The sequence below is a fragment of the Sus scrofa genome, chromosome 1 (genome assembly GCF_054392235.1).
Source record: "Sus scrofa isolate SSC_HxYL_T2T_F1_AM1 chromosome 1, Sscrofa_HxYL_maternal_Yorkshire_Landrace_v2.0, whole genome shotgun sequence".
NCBI classification, from domain to species: Eukaryota; Metazoa; Chordata; class Mammalia; order Artiodactyla; family Suidae; genus Sus; species Sus scrofa.
The window spans coordinates 263,934,686-263,951,599 of NC_139383.1; the positions used below are offsets into that span (position 1 = coordinate 263,934,686).

Consider the following 16,914-nt stretch of genomic DNA (forward strand, 5'->3'; position numbering starts at 1 on the left):
AGTTAACACACAAAATATGACAAATCAACATCCTTTGTCTTCTAATACGATACACTAAGAATATAACTCCTGCAGTATTCATGCAAAAACACACAATCTAAACCTACTTATAAGGAACAGATAAACTCAAAGTAAGGGATAGCCTACACAACAATATGTCTATATTCTTTTAAAATGTAAATGTCATGAATCAAAGACTGAGGAAACATTTCAGATTAATTTTCAGATTGTGACAATTATGTTACAGTAATGACAAATGTCTCTGCTTTTAGGCAATACACTCTGAAGTATTTAGGGGTTAAAATAAAGTAAAACTATGTTAGTGAAGTTTCAAGCAATTTCCTTGACAAATTATTGACTACAAAAGGAAAATGAGTAACTTAATATAGTGGAGAAGTGGAGAAGCCTGGCTGACAATCATGCTAACCAAGTGATGATTCAGAGGAAAGAAAAAAAAAGGATATAGAGATACATACATATATCCACACAAAGCAACATACATAATATGAATAAGAGAAAGAGAGAAAGACTATAAATGAATAATAAAACAAATGGGACAAATGAGAAGTACCGGGTAATGGTCATAAAACTTTTTGTACTATTCTGTAATCTTTCCATATTTATATTAAAGTTTTTAAAAAATAAGATTATCAGTGAAATTTACATTAGCACATTAAGGAAAAAAAACCTTTAAAAAGAATAATCAAGGTATGTACAAACTATGGTTAACTATTGGGGGAGGAACTAATGTGGTAATATAAAAAAGTCACATGCGGGAGTTCCCCTCAGGATGCAGCAGAAACAAATCTGACTAGGAACCATGAGGCTGAGGGTTGGATCCCTGGCCTCGCTCAGTGGGTTAAGGATCCAGCACTGCCTTGATCTGTGGTGTAGGTTGCAGACGCAGCTCGGATCTGGCGTTGCTGTGGCTGTGGCATTGTATGGCAGCAATATCTCCGACAGACCCCTGGGAACCTCCATATGCCTCAGGTGCAGCTCTAAAAAGACAAAAGACACACACCAAAAAAGTCATATGCATAGTGATTTACACCCAAAAAAAAGTATTTGCACTTACATAATCTTACTTGGCCATTAATAAGCTATTTTATTATTCATTTTTTCCAATATTTATTCACTACTTTGAGTAAAGTAGCTGTATTAGTTATGTATAGATGCATAAAAAATTACTCCAAAATCCAGCAACTTAAAAAAAACATGTATTTTTAAACTCAATTTCTGCGAGTCAGGAATCTGGGCATGGCTTATGAGCGAAGTGCTCTGGCTCAGTCTCTCACAGGCAGGAATCATCTCAAGGCTCAATAGAGAAAATGAGGTTCCACTTCCAAGCTCAGTCAGGTAGTTGCTGGCAGGATTCCTTTTGTAAATGGGCCTCTCCCTAAGGCAGCTCACTTTAATGAGAACAAATAAAGAAAAAGCAAGAGAAACCAGTCTTCCGGAACCTAATCCTTACAGAAGATTTAAGCCCACCATCTTGCTATTTGTTATCTCTTTGGTCCATCCATCCTTTAACCTGTGTTAAATATAGACAGATTAAAAGAAAAGGAAGGAGTTCCCATTGTGGCTCAGTGGAAACAAATCCGACTAGGAACCATGAGGTTGCAGGTTCAATCCCTGGCCTTGCTCAGTGGGTTAAGGATCTGGTGTTGCTGTGAGCTGTGGTGTAGGTCTAGCATTGCTGTGGCTCTGGCATAGGCCAGCAGCTATAGTGCTGATTAGACCCCTACCTTGGGAACCTCCATATGCTGCAGGTGCGGTTCTAAAAGCAAAAAAAAAAAAAAAAAAAAAAAAAAAAAACGGAGGGAAAGGAAAAAGACATATTATACAAATACTAATCATAAGAAAAGTGGAATGACTGGAATGACTACATTTACATCAGACAAAGCAGATTTCAGGACAGGAATTAATAAAAATGTGTATTACGAATGATTTTTTAAAAGTCAATTCATCAAGAAAATACAGCATACCTAAACGTGAATGGATTTAATAATTGAGCTTTAAAATATACAAGGCAAAAACGGACAGAACTACTGAAAGAAATAACAAATCCCACAATTACAGACGGAAATTCCAATATTCCTCTCCTCTTTCAGTAATTAACAGAATAGAAAGAAAATCAGGAAGGAAGGTTACACAAGACTTGAAACTTCAACCAGTTTATGCTATTGACATTTATAAGGCACTACACCCAACAGAAGTACACATTTTTTTCCCAAGTGTACAGAGAACATTCATAAATACACACCATAAACTTGACATTAAAACAAATCTCAGGAAATTTAAGGGACTGAAATGGTATAGAGCATGTTCTTTGATCAAAGCAGTATTCGGAGTTCCTGTCGTGGCTCAGTGGTTAACAAATCCGACTAGGAACCATGAGGTTGCAGGTTCGATCCCTGCCCGGCGGCTACAGCTCCGATTGGACCCCTAGCCTGGGAACCTCCATATGCCATGGAAGCAGCCCTAGAAATGGCAAAAAGACAAAAAAAAAAAAAAAAAAAAGCAGCATTTAAAAAAAAGGGGGGGAGCTCCCTGGAGGCTCAATGGATTAAGGAGCTGGTATTGTCACCGCTGGGGCCTGGGTCACTGCTGTGGTGTGGGTTCAATCCCTGGCCCAGGAACTTCTACATGCCACAGGTGCGGCCAAAAAGAATTTTTTTTTTTTAAAGACAACAACAGGAGTTCCTGCTGTGGTGCAGTGGGGTTAAGAATCTAACCGCAGAGGCTCAGGTCACTTCAGAGACACAAGTATGATCTCTAGCCCAGCGCAGTGGGTTCAAAGGATCCTGCGTTGCTGCAGCTGCGGCTCAGATTCAACCCCTGGCCTCGGAACTTTCATATGCTGTGGGTACACCCATTAAAAAAAAAAAAAAAGGTAGGAGTTCCCTTGTGGCACAATGGGTTAAGGACTCAGTGTTGTCACCACCATGGCCTGGGTCACTGTTGTGGCACAGGTTTGATCCCTGGCCTGGGAACTTCCATATGGTGCAGCCAAAAAAAAAAAAAAAGAAAAGAAAAAAGAAGCAAGAAATTAAGTCACACATTTATAAATAAGCATAGGTAAAAAGAAAAATCACAGAGAGAGTAGAAAATACTTTGCAATGAGTGAAAATTAAAACCCAGCACATCAAAATTTGTGGGATGCAGCTAAAGAAAGAAAAAAACCTGAATAGACCAATACCTATTTTTCTTTTTTTGGCTACACCCATGGGCCAGAGATTGGACCCATGCCATAGCAGTGACCCAAGCCACAGCAGTGATATTACTGGATCCTTAACCTCTAGGTCACTAGGGAACTCCACCCAATATCTTTTTATCTTTTTAGGGCTGCACCTGTGGCATATGGAATTTCCCAGGCTAGGAGTCTAATCAGAGCTGCAGCTGCCGGCCTGCACCACAACCACAGCAACACCAGATCCAAGCCACATCTATGACCTACACCACAGCTCACAGCAATGCCAGATCCTTAACCCACTGAGTGAGAACAGGGATCACCCTTGTCTTCATGGATACTAGTCAGGTTCCTTATTGCTGAGCCACAACAGGAACTCCACAATATCTATTTTTAAACTGAAGTCATGATTAAAAACCTTCTCAGAGAGAAACTGCACTCACTGATGAATTCTATCAAACATTTAAGGAAGAAATAACACCAATCTTTCACAAACTCTCATCAACAGGCTGGACATGGCTGGGGAAATGAATATGAGCTTGAAGATATTTCAATAAAAACTTCCCAAACTGAAATGCAAAAAGAAAAAACAACTGGAAAAAAAGGAAGGAAGGAAGGGAGGGAGCAGAGGGAGGGAGAGGAAGGGACAGTGAAGCAGAAGAAACATCTGAAAGTAATGAACGACCAAGAGCTTTCCATAATCAAAGACAAACACCAAACCACAAATCTGGATCTCAGAGAACACCAAGTAGGATAACACCAAAAAATATGCACTTCAGCATATCATTCAAATTGCAGAAAACCAGAAACAAAGAGAAAATCTTGGGGGAAAAACAGAAGGAAAAAAAAACACCTTAACTATAGAGGAATAAGGATAAGAATTACAGAGATGTGAGAAAAAGAATGTGTATATATATATATATACATATATATGAGTGGGTCACTTTGCTGTACAGCAGAAATTGACAGAACACTGTAAATCAACCACGATGACTACGACAAAATAAAAATAAAAATCTTAAAAAAAAAAAGAACTACAGGAGTTCCCGTCGTGGCTTAGTGGTTAACAAATCCAACTAGGAACCATGAGGTTGCGGGTTCGATCCCTGGCCTAGCTCAGTGGGTTAAGGATCCTGCATTGCTGTGGCTCTGGCATAGGCCAGTGGCTACAGCTCCAATTAGACCCCCAGCCTGGGAACCTCTATATGCCATGGGTGCAGCCCTGAAAACGACAAAAAACAAACAAACAAAAATAGAATTACATATCAGACACAACCTAGAATAGATTTACAAGGAGATCCTGCTGAATAGCATTGAGAACTACGTCTAGATACTCATGTCGCAACAGAAGAAAGGGTGGGGGAAAAAACTGTAACTGCAATGTATACATCTAAGGATAACCTGACCCCCTTGCTGTACAGTGGGAAAATAAAAAAAAAAAAAAAATAGAATTACAGAGGTTTCTCTCTCATCAGAAACCATGTTAAGTAGGAAGAAAGCAAAGTGGAATATTTAAAGTGTTAATGGAAAGAAAAAAAAAAAAAAAAAAGCCTAGATTCTATATGAAAAGTATCCTTAAAAAATAAAGGAAAAATAAAGACTTCCCCAGACAAAAAAACCAAGGATATGTATTATCAGTAGAACTGCCCTACAAGAAATGTTAAAAGAGGGTCTTTAGGGAGACAAGAAATTAAACAGATCAGAACTTGGAACTAAATAAAGAAAGGAAGACTGCTGGAGAAGGAATAAATGAACGGCAAGTATTTTACAGCCCTTATTCTTCTTATTCTTAACTGATCTAAAAGAATCATTTATATGGATGAAACTAGAGACTCTCATACTAAGTGAAGTAAGTCATAAAGAGAAAGACAAATACCATATGAGAGCACTTATACCTGGAATCTAATATATGGCACAAATGACCCTTTCTACAGAAAAGAAACAAACTCATGGACATGGAGAATAGACTTGTGGTTGCCAAGAGGGAGGAGGAGGAAGTGGGATGGACCATGAGTTTGGGGTTAGTAGGTGCAAACTATTGCATTTGTAGTGGATAAGCAATGAGATCCTGCTGTATAGCACAGAGAACTGTATTTAATCACTTGTGCTGGAACAGGATGGAGGATAATGTGAGAAAAAGAATGTTTGTGTGTGTGTGTATATATATATATGTGTGTATATACATATGTGTGTGTGTATATATATATATGACTGGATCACTTTGCTGTACAACAGAAATTGATAGAACACTATACATCAACCATAATAAAATTTTTTTAAAGATAAAAAAAAAAAAAAAAAACAGAAGGCAAGGGAGTTCTCTTATAGCAGTTAAGAATCCAACATTGGCGTTTCCACTGTGGCTCAGTGGAAACAAAACCCGAGTAGTATCCATGAGGATAAAGGTTCAATTTCTGGCCTTGCTCAGTGGGGGTCCAGCTCGAGCTGTAGTGTAGGTTGCAGATGTGGCTCGGACCCGGCACTGCTGTGGCATAGGCTGGCAGGTGTAGCTCCAATTCGACCCCTAGCCTGAGAATCCAGGCTGCACCTGCGATCCTTAAAAAAAAAAAGGAAAAAAATAATCCAGTGTTGTCACTGCAGTGGCTCCAGTCAATACTGAGGGCCGGGGTTTGATCCCTGGCCCAAGAACTTCTGCATGCCAAGGGCACAGCCAAAACAAAAAAGAAGAAAAACAAACCAAAAAACGAAAAACAGAGAAGGCAAAAATGAGAGGTAGAAAATAAAAGCAAAGAACCAGTCAATGAAAAGAAAAGAGTTACGAACAAGGTAGTTACTAATCCAAAGAAATTAATCATTCCTTGAAGTATGAATGGTAATGGTCTACAATTAAGAGACAGACTGTCAGAGTGGATTTTTAAAAAAAGACCTAACTGTATACTGTCTACAAGAAACCCACTTTAAAAGAATATGCAAAAAAGTTAACATTCATAAAAGAAGATAAGTAGCTAATAAGCACATGAAATGGTACACACCACCACCAGTCATCAGGTGAATGCAAATTAAAAATATAATGAGATACTACCAGCCATTCTAGCAACATTCTCTACAACAGATAACAGTAAAGTGTGGGCAAGGATGTGGGGCAACCCAAACTGTAACACAAAGCTGGTCAGAGGGTAAACTGGCACAACATTTTGCAAAATAACAAAGTTAAACTTACATATATCCAATTTTACTCCTAGGCACAGCATACAATGAAGCACATCTCTCTACCCAAAGAAATATACAAATGTTTACAGCAGCATTATTCATAATAGCTCAAATCTAAAAAGAACTCAAATAGTCCATCAACATGCGAATGGATTTTTATTTTTATTTATTTATTTATTTATTTTTTAATGGCCATGCATGCAGCATTTGGAAGTTGCCAGACCTGGGGTTGAATCTAAGCTGAAGCTACAACCTACAACCTACGACCTACAACCTACACCACAACTGCAGCAACATGGGATCCTTTAAACCACTACACCAGGCTGGGAACCAAACCACACCTCCATAGAGACCACAGCAGATGTACTTGGGTTCTTAACCCATTGAGCCACAGTGGGAAATCCGAGAATGGATTTTTAAATACTGTGATATATTCACACAATGGAATACTCTCAGAAATAAATAAGAATGAATTGATATGCAGAACATGGATAAATCTAAAAATCCATTTTGCTGAGTAAAAGCCATATTATCAAAGAGCTACGCTGTATATATGAAGTATGAATATTTTATTCCATTTATATGAAGCTCAGAAACATGTAAAATTAATCTATGCTGATAGAAATCAAAAGAGTTGCCTAGACAGAGTCTGGAAAAGAGCAACAGGAAACTTTTTGGAATGATGTTCTATTGCATGATTGGGGAGTAAGGAAATAGAGGGGGATCCATTTGTCAAAATTTATTGCACTGTACTCTTAAGACCTATTCATTTCACTTTATGTAAGTTATAGCTCAGTTTAAAAGAAAAAAGACTCAGCTTCTACAGCAGCGGTTCTTAACTAGCTATATGTGAGAATCACCTGGGATGTCTTTTTAGAAACACAGATGCCCTGGTTCAACTGCAGACCAATCCATCAGAATCTTTAGAGGATAAGACAGTGATTCAGCATGGAGGGGAAGGCTGAAAATTGGAGGGTTCCAGAGGATCTGTTCAACGGTTTGAAAGTTTAATCTCCAGGAAACAGAGTGTGCTAGCCCTCCAGATTCTAATGCCAAAGATCACCATTCTCAGAGTAAGCTGCTCCAGGATGTTAAGGCCATTGCCAAGGGAACCAGGGGGAAGAGGAGTGTTTTCAGGAGTCCAGCGCCTCTTTTGAGGAGGAGTCAGGAGTAGACAAGGTTGAGATCAAACCTGATCATGATGTGAATTTCTCTAACTAGATGAAGAATATCTAACAGAATTGGGGGGAGGGGGTGTACGGGACATGCCAGATGAAAAGAAAAAGAGAGAAAAGAGCACTAGACTAAAGGAGGAGGGAAACGAACAGTTTAATAAAAGATTATATAGAATCCTAAAGTTCTCATACTCTAGCCCTTCAGATGTGTCCATCCCGCTTCCAGAAAGACAGATCTATTGTTTTCTTTTTCTTTTTTTTTTTTGTCTTTTGTCTTTTTTGTTGTTGTTGTTGTTGCTATTTCTTGGGCCGCTCCCGCGACATATGGAGGTTCCCAGGCTAGGGGTCGAATCGGAGCTGTAGCCACCAGCCTACGCCAGAGCCACAGCAACGCGGGATCCGAGCCGCGTCTGCAACCTACACCACAGCTCACGGCAACGCCGGATCGTTAACCCACTGAGCAAGGGCAGGGACCGAACCGGCAAACTCATGGTTCCTAGTCGGATTCGTTAACCACTGCGCCACGACGGGAACTCCAGATCTATTGTTTTCAAATAAAGCTGCTGCAAGGATGAAACAGGACAAGAGATGGCCATCAGTGACTGCAGCAAAGTAAATCAGTTAAAACTCCAGCTACATCAGGGCAATACTGAGGATAGCAGAGTTGTATGAGAAAACTGACAAGCCAGATGAAGCCCTGGAAGACTATAAGTGTATTTTTTAAAAATCCCAACATAGTGTCCATAGCCTTGCTCAGCGGGTTAAGGATCTGGCACTACAAGCAAGCTGTGGTGTAGGTCACAGATGGGGCTAGGATCTGATGTTGCCATGGCTGTGGTATAGGTCAGCAACTGCAGCTCTGATTCGACCCCTAGCCAGAAACTTCCAGATGCTACAGGTGAGGCAATAAAAAGGGAAGAAAAAAAAAAAAAAAAAAAGATCCATCAGTACATCAAGCAAGAGAAGTTTGTATGAGTTTATCAAAGCAAATTCAAACATAATGAAAGACTAAGGGAAGAGATGTTAAGTAAACTAAAAGATCTCAGGAACTTGGTTTTTCAAACTTTCAGACTCTTCACGGAAAATTTCCAGATCAAACAGGATTCCTCTACTGGCTCCTATTCCATCATTTTGTTCAAAATCCAAGTAAGAACAAATAACAAAGACAGAAGAAAAAGAAAAAAAAGATTTCTGGCAAAGGCCTACTGTATTTTCTGTAGTTCAAGCCCAGCAAGCAGTAGGCAAATTTTTTCTACAAAGCCAGAAAGTAATTTTTTTTTTTTTTTTTTTTTTTTGCCTTTTTTTAGGGCTGTACCTACAGCATATGGAGGTTCCCAGGCTAGGGGCTGAATTGGAGCTGTAGCTGCTGGCCTATACCACAGCCACAGCAACCCTGGATCCAAGCCACATGTTCGACCCACACCACAGCTCATGGCAACGCCAGATCCTAAACCCATTGAGTGAGGCCAGGAATCGAACCCACATTCTCATGGATACTAGTTGGATTCACTATGGCTGAACCACAACGGGAACTCCCAGAAAGTAAGTATTTTAGACTCTGCAGTTTCATGGTCCCTGCTATAACCCCTCTGTCATTGATTGGGAAAGTAGCCAGACAATATGGAAACAAATGAGCATGGTTGTGAATTCCAAAAAACCATTTACAAAAACAGGCAGCAAACTGGATTTGGACTGCTAACTCCTGGTGGAGCAAACAGAAAATCAACCTTCAAATTAATTTAAATACACCATTGTTCTTTCCTATATAGTAACAGGCATGATAATTATTAGAAGCCAATCACAGTTTTCCCCAAACTTGTTTTTCCCTCCTCATCTAATTCATTTAAAATAGAAAGATAAACCAGAAAATGCCTAAAATATATTCAATATGGAAGATCATCACTTAAAACTCATTTAATAGCTATTATAGTATTCTGAAGAAATATCTAGGAATGTGAGAAACAACTGAGCTTAAGATAAAACTAGCTAGTAATAATTAAAGTATGAGCAGTTCCCATCATGGCTCAGCTGTCAGCAAACCCAACTAGAACCCATGAGGACGTGGGTTCGATCCCTGACCTCGCTCAGTGGGTTAATGATCTGACATTGTCATGAGCTGTGGTATAGGTCGCATATGCAGCTTGGATCCTGTGTTGCTATTGCTGTGGCTGTGGTGTAGGCTGGTGGCTACAGTTCTGATTGGACCCCTAGCCTGGGAACCTCCATGTGCCGCAGGTGTGGCCTTAAAAAGACAAAAAGACCGAATAATAATAACAATAATAATAATTAAAGTACCAGCTGGAAATTTAAAATACACTTAAGTACAAACACACAAAAAGCTGTTACCCACAATACTGACACTTTGATTTATCTGCTATAATAAAGTTTTTGAAACATGACCAGTATCACTCATAACCACCAGGTTCATTCTTTACTTAAAAAAATTAAAAATTAAGGATAGCAATTACTTCTCACTGTTTTAAAAGCATTTCAAAATACAAAATAACATGTGAAAAAAAATATTTCATGAGAAGTATCAAAGGCCAATTTTCTTGTCTAATGTAGACAAGGCACAAGAACTAATACCCTGCAAAGGACATCCAGCATACACAACTAGGTATATAAATAAATCTCAAATATGGCATGGCCCTAAGCTGCCTTAAAATACTTATTCATCTTTAAGAAAATTCCAATCTAAAAAACAAATTTAATTCTTTCTCACCCTGGTATATACCTATTAGAAGAAACCCTAATGAAATTAGAAGGCTTGTTCCAGTATAAATATGGCACCCAACTGGCATCCATTCATTCCTGGACACATAGCAGTGAAGGAAATATCAAAAATCCCTGCCCTCATGACACATTCCAGTGAATCACTTAATCTCAAAAAACAATTCAGTTTTCTTTCTCTGGGATAATGGATTTCATAATTAAGGCTATTTTCAATTCTCTAAAAATAAAATCCGTATTACTTTTCGGCATCCAGGAAAGTAACCGATGGAACAAAACCTGAAATCCACTCTTCCACTGGCTAAAACTACTTGTTGTGTCATCATATTCAGACAGCACATAAAAGAAAATAATAGACAATCTTGAAGGACTTACTTAAATTCACTAATTTTGGTTATACAACCTGGGGGAAATATAAGCTTTATTGGCCTATGACTTGGTAACTAAACTTCCTTGGCTGGGATGCAGGAAAGACGCAGAACAATCTTATGAGAAATATCTCCACATAATGAATAATTTTACAAACATTTCCAGTATTTAGGTCTATGAAAATATAGACTGCCCAGTGAATCAACTAATCAGTTTATCTTTTCTTCAGAGCATGATCTGATCTTTGTTTTCAAATTGTCTGCTGCAATACAGGCAGTCAGAAATCCAAATTGTGTATTCAAATCTGGTTTTTGTGCTTAACATTTAAATTTTTCTTTTATTAATCATCAAGTTATATTTTCCCCCACAATAAAACAGACACGAGAGTCCTTCAAGCATTAACTCCTCAAATACCAAATGGAAATTTTTTAAAATGTCTCATGTATTCATTTTTCCTAAATATTCATTTTCTCTAAATTCTAGGAGCAAAAATTACATTTTGGTAAGACAAAAACAACACTCATATTAAATATTCCTTCCCTCACAGGCACCTACAAGGGCACCAAAAAGGAGCCAAGATATAAGCCTGCAGTTACTACCCTGAGTATCATTCCCAAAAGATAAACTGACTTAAGTAGATACCAAAAAAAAAAAAAAAAAAAAGGTGTATTCCCACCAAAAGAAGCTCCTCCACTTATTTTCAACTCATAAAATATGTTCAAAGTTTGCCAAAGCAAGCTAACTCTACCCAACTTAACAGACAGTACAAGCAGTAGTCCCCAATTATGCTAATCTTGAACATCCTACTGCTAGTCTAAAATGTGGTCTGCTGTATTTATGCTCATATTTTAAGATGTTTTAAGAGTATAAGCACCACCATCAGATCCAATAAGCCCAAAGGCAGACATGCTGAAATCGTTAGCAAGAGATGATAGACAGAAAGTGGCAGAACAACTTTACATAAAATGCATATAATGTACACATGAGTTATTTCTATTTTCTACAGTAATAGAAACTGTAAGTGGTCTCTAGAACTAGATTCTCAACTCAGACATATGAAATAACAAGTTGCTAAAGGAAACCTTAAAACTTCCTTTTATATTTTAAAAGCCATATTGATGAACTTGATTTGCATTTTAAAATCCAGTAAGTGAGAAGACTTTGATAAAACTAAAATGACTTATAATTAGTAGAATCATTACTGTGAAGTATTAACTATCCAGCTCTCCTGCTGTTCACATTTTATACAGAACCCTCATTACTGGCAGCTAGGAACAATGAAAAAAAAAAAAAAAAAAAAAAAGTCTGGTTTTAGAACCAGGAAGACACGGGTCTGAACTCTGACAGTGCACCACAGCTTGAACACCAACTTTCTGAACGATTTTTTTCATCTCTAAAATGGGAATGTTAATACCTACCTTGAAGGACTGTTAAAATTATTAGTGAAAATACATGTAAAGCAGCTTGCATATAACAGAAACTGATGAAATTTAGCTGCTGGTACTTTATTACTCATAAATGCATGAAAGAGAAGATAAAAGAAAGGGCATGACAGGAAAATAAATCAGAGCCTAGGTTACATTTAACTGCCAAAACAAAACAAAACAAAACCCCTAACAGTTAAGTGAAACTCTGGACTACACTTTTTACTCACATTTTAGATAAACAAGATAATGTAGATAAATTCTAAATATATATATAAAATCCAAAATTAGCTACAGGTCTACTTATGTTGGAGCTAAATAAAAAGATTATTATCATACAGTAAAATAGATCATTTTATGAGTAGGTGAGATGATTTCACCTTTGGAAAAAAATGCCAAAACTAAGATGTAAAAATGCTTATGAAAGGATATTAAAAGATTCCTACCTTTAAACCGACTGCTATAAGATCTGTAACAACACTGTATGGAAAAAGTAAAAAGAGAAAATGGAAAACAAAGTTAGAGAACAAGTTTTTAAAAGACAGAGATAATAAGATTAAAGAAAAAAAAGAAAAAGCATTATAATAACAAATAATAAAAATAAGAATGTGATGAGTTGTGAAATGTTAATACAAAGAAAAGTGATGAGACAGTCTAGCAACAGCAGAGTGTAAAAGCAAAGCTTTAATAGCAATGTGGGAAACAAGTCAAATTCTTTTAGTAGTTAGAAAAATATAACTGTGCTTTAATAAAATGAGTATGTGTTTATCCGTTTACCTCTATGTAACAAATCCAAACCAAAACTTAAAATCACCAAAATTCATTCTCTTAAATCACTGGTGTGAATTATCATAAAGTTTTAAGTGAAACAAAATCAGTGAGTAGATACAACAAAAATAGAAGGTGTCTTGCAAATTTGCATCTACCACCCAAATGGCTTACCAAAATATAGCTAAGACAGTTTCCCAGAATAAAAATAAATACAAACATCAAATTTCAGACATCAAAATCTTCAAATATTTGCTTTTAAAAAATCCTATCACATCAAAACTGTGTTTATGTGTAAATTATCTCAGGAGGAAATGAACGAACACAAACACAAACATACAGACACACAAGACAGGTGGGATTTGAGGTGGAACTAGAAAGACAGATTGACTTGACTAGTGGTTTTTCAACTATCCAAAATAATGAAAAAGGACCTTTTTCAGGCTGTGGAAAAATGTAGAAATGTATTTAGCCTCCTAAAAGCATAAATTCAATGTGTTCAAAAGCATATCCCTTAAAACCAAGATGGAAAATACCCTGTTAAAGTGAACAAAAATTCATCTCTTCTAACCCCTAAGAAACTGTCTTCAACTAAGTTTGTCTCCTTATCTCCCAAAAGAAAGCTGTTAACAAAATTCTACATACTGTTCATAACCTATATCATCATTACTTAAAAGTAAGCAAATTATGACTCTGGATAGTTTAATCATGGAAATTTAATTGTTTTAAACAATACCCACACAGATTTAAAATTTTTCCTTAAAGACTTTTGAAACTTAAATTTCTTTTGCTTGAAAGTTAAATGTGATAAGTAACTCTGACACTTGTGGACAAAAAATTATAGATTGTGTAATGTATACTACGTATCAGTCCTAAGGCAAAGGGCAAATCATGCTCCTACTTGGAACTCTCAAATGAACTTACCTTCCAGTACTATGTCCTACTGCCCCACATATTTAAACCAATAAATTTTTAGCTCTCAAACCGTATTTAAGACGAAGAGAAAGTAAACTTCTTAAACACTATCCAGAAGAGTAAGTTTGCACTTCACAGTTGTCCAAGAGTTTAACAGCCAAGACGCATAATCCCAGAGTCTTCTATTATCACTATAAATTTTCCAATACAAAAACCTAGCCTGCTTCATATGTCAACTCAAACAGTCTAGCGACAAGTCACTACACATAGTGAAATACTAATTTCACAGCCTTCCTCAACTGAAATATTGGCGTAAGTATACAAAAAATTAAAACAAGAAAATTCTGCACACATATAAAAAGTAATTGGAAAAGGTGGTGTGAAATGAGTTTTCAACACTGCTCTCGGAAAAGCTTCAATTAAACAATGAAAATAGCTTCGATTAAATTTTAAAAATACTTTAAAGACCATCATAATCATAAATGAAATCTAAAATTGCACTAACGTCTGTAGCAATGTACAATCTCCATCCAAACGAGATAACCCAGAGACACTATAAAACTAGGATAAGTAAAATCTAATGAGGGCAAAAATTGTTCGAAGATTCCATCGTCTTTACACAGCATGACGACAATCAACTACACAACAACATGTACGCGGCTTTACTGTTGAAGGAAGTTCCGCATATTCTACAACCAAGAGGTTTACAGAAATCTTGTCATCAAAATCAAGTAAAAGGCCAAACAAAATCTCAAGTGCATAATGAAAATGATTAAGTGGATTTGTAGGCTCTAATAGAGCTGGAGATTTTTTTTTAATCTTGATGCACATACACTACGATCTTCAATTAATTCACCAAGATCCTCATCTAGTTGTTTCCTTAATCATTCAAATATCGGTACGGTCCCACCCTATAACCCTGGGTCCCCAGGGAAATACTTGTATCGGTGATCCTAAATCTTTTTATTTTGGTCACAGACCTCTTTCACTTTTAGAGCGTTTAAAAGCACCTCGAAAATCACACTTATACGATATTTTGCATACATCGAAGGGGATTCACTAAGTTTCCGGGGGGGCGGGGGAGGGCGTCCAGGGTCACCAAGTCCAGACGCCCGGTGTACTGTAAATCGTTAACAGAGCTCCCAGCTCAAGCCTGGAGACCGCGGCCGGTGCCCCGGCCGTGCCGAGACCCCGCGTGGGCCCCCGGCTCCGGGACCCTGTCGCCGCCCAGACGTGTACAGACGCGTGCCCTCGCCGTCCGCCCCTCCGCGGCCACTCGCCTCCGCGCCAGGGGAAGCTCCAGCGCTCGCCCCACCTCACCGGTAAACAGCAACTCCCCGAGCGCCGCCTCCGCCTCCCCCAGCGCCGCGCACCATTTTCTGAGAGGAAGTGTCGGGAGGCCGGGCCGGGCTCCCCGGCCCCTCGGGCGGAGGGCGGACCTCGGCCCCCGGGGGCTGCACCGGGCTTTCCTCTGCTTCCCCGGGCGAGGGTGTGCAGGGGCGGACATTACGGGGGCGCCCCGTGGGGAAAAGAGAGGCTGCGGAGGACCGCCCCTCCGCGATTCCGGGCTCCCCGAGGAGGCGCCCGGAAGCCCCGCCGTCGGTCTCGGCCGGGGCCGCTCCTCCGACCGCCGACGCCGCGTCCGGCTCCTCAGCTTCGGCGCGTCCGGCCGAGAGCCGAGAGGAAGCGGGCAAGCGCAGCTTGGTAGCAGCCGCGCCGCCAAGCACTTACCCATCCATGGCCCAGACCGAGGAGCGCACAGTGCGGGGACTGACGGGCTGACCGCGAGCGGAGGAAGAAGGCAGCAGCAGCAGGGCGGCTCCGGGGACCGGCAAACGGCGCCTCTCCGGAACCCCGGCCGGTCGGAGGTGGAAGGAGAGTGGGAAACAGGGGCGGAGACCAGGGACGCTCCCGCCACTGCCGCGCCCCCGCCTTCCCCACCCCCCGAGCGCGTCCCCGCCTCGCTTCACCCCGCCCCTCGGCGTCGACGCCCTCCCTGGGCCCCGCCCTCAGCCGCCCTCCAGCTCGGCTCCAGAGCGCCCTCTTCCTGCGGTCGCACCAAGACCCCCTCCCCCCGGGCTCCCTTACCCCCCGAGCGCGCGCCCCGCCCCCGCCTCCTTCCAGCGCTCACGGGAGCGCGCGCCTTGTGCTTCCCGCTTCGCGCCCCGCCCGCGCTCCCGCGGGCTCTGCCGGCCTTCCGGCTTCTCTGCCCAGGGCCACCTAGTTCGGACACCTCCCTCTACCGGCGGCAAAAGCTTTGGGGACCCGACTCGGGAGAGTAGGTAGGAGTGTCCCAAGAGGGCCCCAGAAGCGCCGCGGAACTGCCCCGAGTGGGAACGCTGTCGATAGCTCGGCCCCAAGCACTGGGGCCAGGCTCCGGCGGTGCTCTCCAGAGCCCCGGGCCTTGCAGCCCAGGAAAGCGCCCGCCGCCTGCCCAGTGACCCGCACTGGCCACCTAGGTGTGGTTGGGATGGAGATGAATGAGGTAAAAGAGACTCCCCCAAACTTGAGAATATTTGCATTTTTATACAGTTTTAGTCTCTGCTTGTCGACGCTGACAGTCTGGGATTGAATTTATAGGAAACATTCTTGGCACAATATGGAGTGGTCACTGTATTCCAAGGATTTTATGAAAGTTTCCACATGCCTCCCTGTAAAACAACAAAAACCAAAACCTGAGGGAATGATTACTCTCGTTTTTCAGATGAAAATTTAGACGTGAGTTAAATGATTTTTCTACAATTTCGCAGCCTTTAGAGCCCTTTCCTCTTAGTCTGGGCAAAATTTTAAGGGTATAGCTAGTGGCAACTCACTTGTTTCCCTTTTATATTGTTTGATTCTGAAATAGAGTGATTTTTCAATTCATCTATCACCAAAATGTGAATCACTAAAGGCTACATTCTTCACCAAATTCTTAGAAAGAGGAGGCTTCTCTCTCTCAGCCTTATTAGAAAGCCAGTTAACAAGCTCAGTCTGTCCTTGCTACTATCCTGCTTCTAAAAAAGTGTTATTTAAAAAAATTTAAACTGTCGATTCATCCATCACTCAGTCAATATTTATTGTGTATTATGTGCCAAGTACTGCAGGGCTACCCAAGAAAATCAGGTTCCAGCCTTCACAGTTGCATGGATTCCTCAGTTTATTTATTATTTATTTACTGGGAAAAAATACA

The 16,914-nt window shown here is 40.1% G+C and overlaps 1 protein-coding gene across 8 annotated transcripts in view; it reads right to left on the reverse strand.

The window, feature by feature from the left end:
• Positions 1 to 15,612, reverse strand: part of PTBP3 (polypyrimidine tract binding protein 3) — a 106,006-nt gene extending 90,394 nt beyond the window's left edge. For 4 of the 8 annotated variants that reach the window (XM_085012195.1, XM_021084313.2, XM_085012192.1 and 1 more), the window contains exons 1-2: positions 15,474 to 15,612; positions 12,506 to 12,539 (exon numbers count right to left, since the gene is read on the reverse strand). Coding sequence is in view for 2 of the 8 variants with exons in the window: in XM_021084313.2 (XP_020939972.1) it covers positions 12,506 to 12,539; positions 15,474 to 15,481 (42 nt within the window). In the remaining 6 variants the exon portion in view is untranslated. The remainder of the gene's footprint in view (positions 1 to 12,505; positions 12,540 to 15,473) is intronic. The other 4 variants (XM_085012188.1, XM_005660329.4, XM_085012181.1 and 1 more) reach the window with 1 other exon arrangement.
• Between the last annotated feature and the right edge of the window lie 1,302 nt (positions 15,613 to 16,914).